The 10,672-nt window shown below is 34.7% G+C and overlaps 1 protein-coding gene across 1 annotated transcript; it reads left to right on the top strand.

The window, feature by feature from the left end:
* The first annotated feature begins 4,114 nt into the window (after positions 1-4,114).
* Positions 4,115-5,704, top strand: LOC143619590 (uncharacterized). Its single transcript, XM_077091482.1, has 4 exons — positions 4,115-4,535; positions 4,682-4,762; positions 5,001-5,140; positions 5,224-5,704. The coding sequence occupies exons 1-4, from the start codon at positions 4,221-4,223 to the stop codon at positions 5,465-5,467; spliced, it is 780 nt and encodes a 259-aa protein (XP_076947597.1). The 5' UTR covers positions 4,115-4,220; the 3' UTR covers positions 5,468-5,704.
* The last annotated feature ends 4,968 nt before the right edge of the window (positions 5,705-10,672 follow it).

The raw sequence follows: 10,672 nt of genomic DNA, 5'->3' as shown, positions 1-10,672 counted from the left end.
ACGAATTTATTATTATTAAAGATATATAGTTAATTTATATACAATATATATATATATATATTATAGATAATTCAAGAAATGTGGGTTCACAACAAGGAAAACGTGAGTGTGGGGTTCGGTTTCGTTAAAATAATATTTATTTAGTGTCTATATATGTAGTAGTAGTAGTAGTAATAATAATAAAATGATTAAAAATGAAATTAAAAAAAATAAAACAATAAACCGGGCCTGGGAGGGGTCGAACCCGCGTCCCAGGCCGGTTCACGAGCCTTAACGAAATGGGATTGGCCAACTGAACCAGCGCCAAAGATGCTTATGACATGAAATCGGAAGAATATAAACAGATAGTGCAGTTCCTCTTATTTTTTGCATAAAACTTGTGTTTGAATCCCAATTGAAGCGTGTATGCTCTCTGTCAATCAAAATTGACCGATGGCTTTTGATAGACGCCCTAATCCGACCAAGAAACATGTTTCAATTACCTGAGGGAATAACGAATTGATGGAGAACGGCCACCTAGGGTTATCGGCTCGAGCTCAATATAAAAACTGATCTTGATGGCTTCGTTTAGAAAAATTGAGTTAGGGGTTTGGGTTGCGCTGCTATGAGGATGGTGTGGGCGAGTTTAATTGCATTTTGATCGAGTATTTATAGTGAAACCAAGCTTGGTTAGTCGTGGTTCGTATCTTAATCAATTAGCTGTCAATTTCTTATCAATTTCTATAACTGGAGTGTCGGTAGGCGCGTTTTCAATCAATTAATGAATTTGTGATGCCAATTTCATGATTTCCGGCGTGGATTAAGCAACAAGAAAAAAAAATGGGGATGGGGGTGGGGGTGGGGGTGGGGGTGGGGGGGGCTGCTGTCGTGACGAGGAATGAAGAGAAGAGGGAAAAAAAGGAAGTTCGGGTGTTTGGCATATTTGCCCCCTGATGCTTGGAATGGTTTAAATCTTGATATTACTTGATGAAATTAACATATGCTAACAATGAAATAAAGATTTTATAATGTTAACAAATTCATATAAAAAATAAAAAGGGTCGAGTTTCGGATATTAAAAATAACGAATGTTACAGTCGGCCTCATCGGCTCATTTGTCTTAATGGACTGAAAAGCTGAGCTCAAGCTCTGCTCGATAAAAGCCTGAGCTAGCTTGTGATTTGTTGAGCCAACTTGTTTAGTTTTAAAATCTGTGTTCTCTACATATATTGATAAATATATATACATTTTACCATTGCTGGATTTATAAACTACATAATATTAATATTTGGACTATAGTTTTGTCGTCGTCGTCAAATCATACTCAGTAAATCCATCAATATCAAAGCTATGGTAGGGCCTGAGGAGGGTAAGATGTAGACAGCCTTACCTCTACTCCGTAGGAAAAGAGAGGCTGCTTCCGGTGAGACCCCCGCCTTAATAGTAGTTTTGCATCAGGCCTTGGACATAAGGCACATAGCGCTCAACCATCAACCAGGGCCGATTTTGGGCATGTGCAAGTTTGGCACTTGCACATGGCCCAATTCTGGTGGGAGCCCATTATTTTTTAAATAGGAGCCCACATGTTCAACAGACCTATTACCTATATAAAGACTTTAGTTGGGCTTGGCCCAAACGTAAAATGGCCGGAAGAATGGGGTTTCTGAAAATAACGGCTCTTATTCAAATCACTTTGTTATTTCTACTTTTTCTTAAATAAATTGCATGTATTAATTATTTAGTGAAAACTATATCTTCTACAAAATAAATATTTTGCTATAATGAATTATTTGTAATCTGACTGTTAGAGCTCTATAAAATTGATATACTTTCGGTAGTAACTTTATAAATTACGTGTCTTTATCCTTTAAATTTTATAAATGTTATTTATTTTACTAATAAATGATGGTTATGTAAATAAGGAACTCATATTTAATTCTTTGAATTATGCCTTTTATATCAAGATAAAAGAAATCTAATAAATTTATTTTGACTATACGTTTCTATTAGACAAAACATCAAAACTAGTCCTTTATATTTGCACGTTTTTTCAATGGTTGTTCTTTCGCAAACTTAATGGCAAAAAACATCCTTTGTATTCAAAAACTCTATCAAGCTTTGTCCTTTGACCCTAACTCGGTTAAGTTTTCTCGTTAAATCTGGTCATGTGCATCGCACATGAGGAAATATGAGGGTATTTTGTAATTTGGTCATGTGCAATACCTATGAGGGTATTTTTGTAATTTTACAAATTTATCTAATAATTAAAATATATTAAAAATAGAATAAAAAAACTCTCTTTCTATCTCTCCCTCTCTTAGTCTCTCTTAAACTCTCCCTCCCCCTCTCTCTCTCTCTAACAATCTGGCCACCATCACCACCCACCCTGACCAAACAATCACAAGTTCCCACCCCTTGCTGCCGACGCCACCACCACTTTCCATCGGCACAACCACCTGACCTAATCACCACCAACGATGAACACAAAAGTTAACCAGATCTGACTTCGATTTCATTCAAATTCAAAGATCCGAGTTGGAAATCGAAGCTAGATCTGGATCAAAAATTGACCCTAAACATTCCGGTAACAGCATTTCAGATCCAGGTTTAGCTTTGATTTCCGATTCATCGCATCTAAATATGGCTTCAATTTTTCATTTCTGGTGGCGGCGGCGGTGGTGGTTAGGTTTCTAACCCTCGTTTTCCGACGAAACCCTGCCCCATTTGGTTTTTTTTTGTAAAAATGGTAGTGGAGATGAAACCCAAATCTATCGATGTTTTTATATCCGTCAGGATATTCAGTGGTTGTAGGTGTTGTTTGCAGGAGGAGATGATTCCGATTTCAATGGTTTTTGTAGATTGGGGTGGGAAATATGGAAGTGGTTTCAAGTTGTTGTGTTGGTGGGAACACAGTGGTGATGGTGGTGGCTTTAGGCAGTTCAGGAAAAACAGTGGTTATGTTGGTTTTATACAGCGGTGGTTGGAACATGATGGAGATGGTGGTTTTGTGCGGCGACAGTGCTGGCACACAGTGGTGGAGCTCTGGACAAGATAAGAAAGTTTATAGAGAGAGAGAGAGAGAGAGAGAGAGAGAGGAAGCGTTTCTTATGAAGACTAAATAAAAATGGTAAAAAGACTAAATTACCCTCATGTGCCTGCACATGACCGAATTTAACGAGAAAAGTTAACTAGGTTAGGACCAAAGGACATAACATGATAGAGTTTTAAAACATAAAGGATGTTTTTTGCCATTAAGTTTGCGAAAGGACAACCATTGAAAAAACGTGTAAACATAAAGGACTAGTTTTGATGTTTTGTCTTTCTATTATAAATAATTGATAGCATTATTTTATTAAACATGATTTTGAAAGATGATAAGCGATAACTATTATTTAAATATTTAAGATACATTAATCTATAAAATAGTGTCTTAAATTCAAAACACTCAATGTGATACATTAATCTATAAAATAGTGTCTTAAATTCAAAACACTCAATGTGAGTTAGCGTCTCACGATTTGAATAACTATTTAAAATAAACTATTTTGCTACAGTAGTGTTGTCTTGTTTGATTTGTGTAACACCTATCGTTTTAATACCGATTATGTGTGTGTGTAAGTTTATATCAGGGCTCATTCTTGTACTCGCACAGGGCTATGAAGAACAACGCTTTCTCAGAGACGGCCCTGCCATCAACCGATTGTTGCATGTACCCTTGTCTTTCAGCTATCAACGCCACCACTTGATGTCTGATTAGCTGATTAACCTTCCGCTACTTTTAACATTATTTTTACAAAATTAATAAAATAACATCAAAATTAGCGCAATCTCAATTTTGCCCCCGAGAGCCCGCACACACACAGATATATATATATATATACACACACACACGCACATCATAAACATGGCGGTATTTGGACTATAGTTCATATAATAAAATTTGACCTTTAACTTAGCGAACGAGCCAATAAGCGAGCTTAGGCGTGACTCAGGCTCAGCTCGTTTACAAACGAACAGATTTCGAGTGAGGTTTTTTGGCACACGTCTATATATAAGCCAAGGTTCTGAATGCAGTTTTCATTACTTAATGGACCTTTTCTGAAACAGCCTAAATTCAGGTGTGCAATCTGAAACTTACGGCAGACGAAACGTGTGACTCGCCAGAATATTCCGGCAAGCCAAATCTATTACTCCGCCTTTACCGCCGATTTCAACTAGCCGTTCACCAAATCTCCGGCGAAATGCCAGGACCAGGTCCACACATGATGTACGCTCTAGGCACCGGACAAGCTCTGATGAGCATCTCTAACGGCAGGTTCACCCCTCACCACTGCCTCATCTACGCTCTCAATGCCTTCTTCGGTCCCGACATCGGCTCCTTCTCCGAGTGGCTCACCTCCACTCTCGGCTTCGGCCGCGTATTCGGCTCATCCGTCGAGGATTTCATTCACGATCCGTTCCTTTACATTTTCATCCTCGGTGTTCCGTTTTCATTACTCTACACTCGCGTGTCACGGTTATTCATCTCCAACGGTTTGCTGGATTCCGTCACAGGGGTTAGTGGTTAACAATTTGCTGTGATTTTTGATTGATTGATGATTTGATGTACTGTTGCTTCTGAATATGTTATTGATTTGGCATTTTGAGTGATTTTGTGGTTAATGTTCAATCGGTGCCCTAATTTTCACTGTTTTTGGTGCAGGTTCCGCTTACTGTGAAGCAATGTTTGTTGCTCGTGTCAGCTGGTTCGTTATCACATTTCTTCCTAGATCATCTCTTTGAGGTATTGGTTCAATTATTTGTAGAAAAAATTGACGTTATAGTTCATCGATTAGTGTATGTTTTTGGAGAGAGATCACTGTATTTTTTATGATCGAAAGCTGCGATACAAGTTCATATATGTAAAGGCTAGTAAAGACGTCTCTAACGAGTCAACTGTGGCAGTTTGGAGATAACTAACAATAACTGAAAGTCAACACAATGTACATTTCTAATCTTTAATATCAATAATAATGGGGCAGGAAAACGGGCACTCGACCGTGTACACTTGGATACTGAGTACTGGTTGGTGGAAAGGCCGTGCTCCGGTGAATCCAGATGCGGTTGTTGTGGTTGGATTCTTGTGTGGCTGTTTGATCATTGGTTTCATTCGCGTCAACAGGTGAGGTTATGGTTTACTTGCTTTTGTGTCGTTTATGGTATCATTATGTTTCAGATTTCTTTAATTTGATTGATAAATTGCAGGATGAAGGGTGAAAGAAATATCAGAAAACAATCAGGTAACTCCGTTAAGCTTCTGATAGCAATTGCTAGCATGTACTGTTTGTGGTGTGCAAGCCAGATATACTTGGTAGATCCTCCAAGACCAGCTGTTGGTGAAGAAGCTGATCTTGGAGTCATTTTGTTTTTAGCTGTATATTTCTTTCTTCCGCACTCGTTATGCATCATGTCTATGAACCCACCTGAACCTGAACGGCTCCCACTTTAGCCGGGGCTTGTTTGTTAGGCAAGCACAGTGTTTACAACATAATAACCCTTTAAATCGGGAAAGAAACATACATCAATTTGTGTAGCAGAAAATGTGTCACTTTGCCTTCAAACTCTGTATATTTTTTGGTATGACTGAACCTAACCGGTGGATAATAGTAGGATTTAGTTTTTGGAGGTTGGGACCGGTTACTACAGTCTCAAGTACATGTGGTTGAACCCCTGTGTTGGGACTCAAAGTGGCCTAACACAAAGTGTTTGGTTTGTAGAATCTGTTTGAAAGAGTTGAAATTTGATTAGAAATTGAGCTTCGTCGTTTGAATTTAAAGGAATTTAAATTTATCAACTCGTTGATACGGGTGGCTACATGTTCGTTATGGGTGTTGATAGCGGTGGTGGTGAATTGTATTCCATTTACTTCGCAATTTTAGAAGATTTGATAAATTCATTTACATGAGGGAACTAATTCCAGTTCCTTTTTTAACCGAACAAAGTATGAAATTGGGATTATAATTCCACAAATAATGTTAACAACGCACATTAATAAATGGAATTTAGATTCAAATTTCATTGGATTATGCCTACCAAGGCCTTTTTATCGAATGATTATTAGTTTCTAAGCCATAATCCTTTTAACTAAACCTGGTACCATTTAGTAAAATGCTGGTAAAAGATAAACAATATAATCAACTAGATTTTACCCCCCGTATTACGGGGTTGTTTTACGTTATTTGTTTTTAATATTTATATATGTATATTTGTATTTTAATTTTATTTATTGTAAGAAAGTTAATAATTAATATACTTGAGGTTTGATGATGAAATGGTTTCACAAATAAATGATATGTTATAATCCTGGTTAAAATATATCTGGGTTTGGTGATACCCATTACCTGTTTATTTTCTTTATTATAAAATTGTTTTTTAATTATAAATAATATTTTTTTTTAAATAATTAAATAAAATAGGATATTAATTTTTAGTATATTCTATTTTATAGGATATTCATATCAAATATTTGATTAGATTATTTTTTATTATTTTTTACTTTTTAAATTGGATATTAAATTTTAGTATATCCCTATTTTATAGGATTTTCATATCAAATAATTAATAAATTAATTTTTAATTTAATGAGATGTTATAACTCGTTTAAGAGCTATCTGGTTTTAGTAAGACCCATACCCATGAATTTATGTTAAATCAATCAGAGGTCTTCATTTAAAAATCAAGAAATGTGGTGGCTTCCATAAAAGGGGGGAGGGACCACATCACGACTCATAGGATTTTTGGGTTTTCGTTTATATGTATTATAGATTAGATGATGCACAAACATTTATATGAAAATAAAGCAACTCATTGATTAGGTAAACATGTTCTTAATGAACAAGGTACAAACTATAAACAAGGAATCAGGCATGGGTAATATGAAAGAGTTGAATTCTCAACGAGACAGTTGGACAAATCTGATTATCTGAAATCCCAATAAATTTCCGATGGAACCCGATGAAGAGCTGCGCGGCTAAATTCTTACTGAAATTTGTAGGTTGAACATCTATACACTACAAATTTTCAATATGGTGAACATAATAATCTGATGAATGGAAGTTGTAGGCTAAAAAACGATTCATTGATTATTGTATTGCCTAGGCCTCTACTTGGCTGCACACTGTTTCGGAGTTTAATGAAAGAAAGAAAAAAAAAAGTGATGGAAAATGAATGATAGGGAAAGAAAAAAAAATGAGGGAAAGTGAATGGTATAATTTAACTTTGTGTTCCGGAGAGGATTTGGAAAGGTATAGAAGAATTTTGAAGGAAGGTAGGAGGGATATTATTTTCTCTTTAAATTCATCAATTTTAAAAAGAAAGTTAGAAGAGAAAGTTATTAAAGCTTTCCTTTCTTTTTTGTTTTAGAACTTCCTTTATTGCCTTCTACTTCTTTCCCTAACAAACGACTCAGGAACACGATACTAGAGTTAAACCACTTGATTAATAAAGTTTTAAAAGGGAAACCTATACTTTTTCCTCAATATATATGGGTCAGACCTACTGTATGTTTACTATATTTATAATTATACATATATGGGTCAGACATACTATATGAATACTATATTTATTATTATACGTGTTTGAATTGAGATCATTTATGATATCATTGTCACGAAGGATACGAGGGCGCCACACACTATGATACGTTGATATATTGTCATTTCAACATCAAGTATCAATTGTGGCAACATATCCTCTATACGTTAAATGACGGTTTTGACTAAAATCAAAGGTTCTTCCCTTGTGGTTGAAACAGCTTTTGTTGTATATTGAGTATGCATCAAAGAGCTACTCCATTTTAATTTAGGCTGCATACGCAAATAGCTGATGCGCACGGAACAGATTTCAGTTACTATATATTGTTTAATCTGATTACAAACGGCACGCAACAGATTTTAGGTGATGGCTGCATCAATATTGGTTGTGGTAGACTGGTAGTAGGGGGGTGAGTTCTAATTTTATTTGGTTGAATTTTTTTATATGAATTGGATGCAATTTATTTAATTGGCATTTGCATATTTTCCTTTTTCTCAACATAATCTTTTAACTTTCGGAGTACAATTCTATCAAGTTTCTCATACTAAACAGAAAAGCTAATGTTTTTAATTACTTTAAAAATGCCATTATCAATATTTATTAATAAAAACAGTGTTTAATGTAATAATCATGCAAGTAGTAACTAATCGTATCTCCCGTTTAATATCTTAAATATATATAAACAGAACCTTTAAAAGTTCTTTGGTTGCTTCCTACATTCTTTCAAATCATCAAATTGCTTTATTTATAAATGAAAACTTCTCATGCATTTAACCCCGAATTCACGGGTGTGAGTCTCACCAAACCCAGATAGCGCTTAAATTGGTTATAGCATCTCATTAAATTAAAATTTAATCTCACCAAATATTTGATATGAAAATATTATAAAATGGGGATATACTAAAAATTAATATCCGATTTTTTTTTTAACAAAAAAGATATTATTTATAATTAAGAAACAATTTTATAGTAAGAAAATAAGCGGGTTATGTGTCTCATCAAACCCAGATAGCTTTTAAACAGGTTATAGCATCTCATTTATTTGTGAAACTCTAAGTATATTATTAATTTTCTTGTAATAAATAAAATTAAAATCCAAAAACATAAATAAGTATTATAAACGAAAAATGTAAAACAACCCTTGTAACACGAAGGATAAAACCTAATCATTTTATAAAATCCAAGTGTTGAGTTAACAAGATAGGGGCAGTCTCGGGTAAGCCCGTGCAATGGATAGATATCGTTTGATAAAGATCCTTAGGTGAAGAATGAAATACATAATCATGTGGCTTGAATTGTTTGTTGGTGATGTTTGTACTTTGTTGGGTTTGGCTAGGACCATTTTTTTGATATTTATTTATTTTATCTAATCATTTTATATTCTTTAACTTATTACTTCTAATAGAAAGTATATTTCCACATTGTTTTTGCATTGTTTTTATTTCTTTTCTTATTATTTACATTGATGAATACATCAATTTCTAAGCTCCACCGATTTTATTTGTGTTCGTTTGTGTTCGTTAATGTACGAAAAAACAAAAAATCTCGTTCGGTAATGTTCGTGAATTGTCGTGACATGTTATTTTCTTAATAAACGAACATGAACAAGGCCATGGTGTTTGTTCGGTTCCTTTGAGCCCTAATTAAACTAAAATCACCATCTTTTCTATTTTATTTTCAGCTAAATGATACTTTCCGGTACATTTATGACATTTTTTCTCTCCTACACTCATAATTACTTAAAAAATTATTGAAAAATTAAAAAGGATAAACAATGCCTTACCAAATTTATTGATAAATGGTAACATTTTTCTGTCTCATGGTTCATCCACCTCTATGCACATCCTCTCCATACAATATGGAAAATTTTCTCTGAAGGCAATGGATAGATTGTTTGGTAAGATCCTTAGGTAAACAATGAAATACAAAATCATGTGGCTTGAATTGTTTCTTGGTGGTGTGTTTGTACTTTGTTGGGTTTGGCTAGACCCAGTTTCTTGTTCTGTGTAGTCTTGTATGGAAGTTGAGGGTAAAAAAAAATTAAGGATATTGGATTTTAATAATATAAATTTTGGCTCACTTGTCAATATTAATCTTAATGTAAAAATTCCTTAGGTTAATCTCAACTTTTAATCAATTGGTTTTCACCGAGTTTTTTTTTTAACGAAGACTAACATGATTAGTTTTGAAATAAAATATGTCACTCTCCAAATTATGGGAGTAAAATAAAAGATTTTTTTTTATTATAAACAAGATTTCTTTTTCTTCTCCAACAACTCACTCCCACCCCCATTGCTCAACCCATTCTTCTCCGACAAGCCTGCAACCCTCATCGCCACCTATCGAACGCAAACAAAAGAAAAAAAAATTAACCGGATCTCCACCACCACTGTCCAGCACGAAAATCCAAAACCCTAATTCGAAAGTCAAGTAAATGAGAATGGTATCCTTGGATGACTAAGTTTCGGTCATCGATTTACTTCCTTGCAGTTGTCGGTTGGTCAACTTCTGGCATTCTGGTTACCGGAGCCAAGAACTGAGTCAATTGAGTATAGGGGGACTGGTGGCAATAGAGACTAAATTGAAATGAAACCAATGTTGGGTAGGTTTTTAAGTTTAATCATGGTGGGGTGGCGGTGGTGGTGGTGTGGAGGTAGGGCGGGGAGACTTCGGTGGTGGTGGTGGTAGGCCAGTAGGGTGGGGAGACTATGGTGGTGGTGGTGGTCAGAGGAAAAAATGGGGGAAGATTAAATTGAATTACCTTTTGCATTTCTCCCTCAATTTTAAAAAAATGACATATTTTGCTTAAAAATTAATATGGTTAGTTTCTGTTAGAAAAATACTCGGTAGAGGTCAATATGATGAAAGTTAGGACTAACCTATGAAATTTCTTAAGTTGGGATTAATACGTACAAATATGGCAAAGTTTGAATTTTTACAATCCAATATCCAAAAAAAAATATGAATAATTAAATTATTGCGGATGTGTCTTATCAAATTATCGATTTAAAGATGATTAGAAAGAGAATTAAAAGCTGAAATGTTATAATCAATTAAATAGTGAGGCACACTAGTGATATACTTTTGTGTTTTATTTTCTTACACGTTTTTGCTATAATCG

The sequence above is a fragment of the Bidens hawaiensis genome, unplaced genomic scaffold (genome assembly GCF_021521415.1).
Source record: "Bidens hawaiensis isolate Kalapana, Puna unplaced genomic scaffold, B.hawaiensis_p1.1 tig00002477_1, whole genome shotgun sequence".
NCBI lineage: Eukaryota > Viridiplantae > Streptophyta > Magnoliopsida > Asterales > Asteraceae > Bidens > Bidens hawaiensis.
This window is presented reverse-complemented; position numbering and strand designations above follow the sequence as displayed.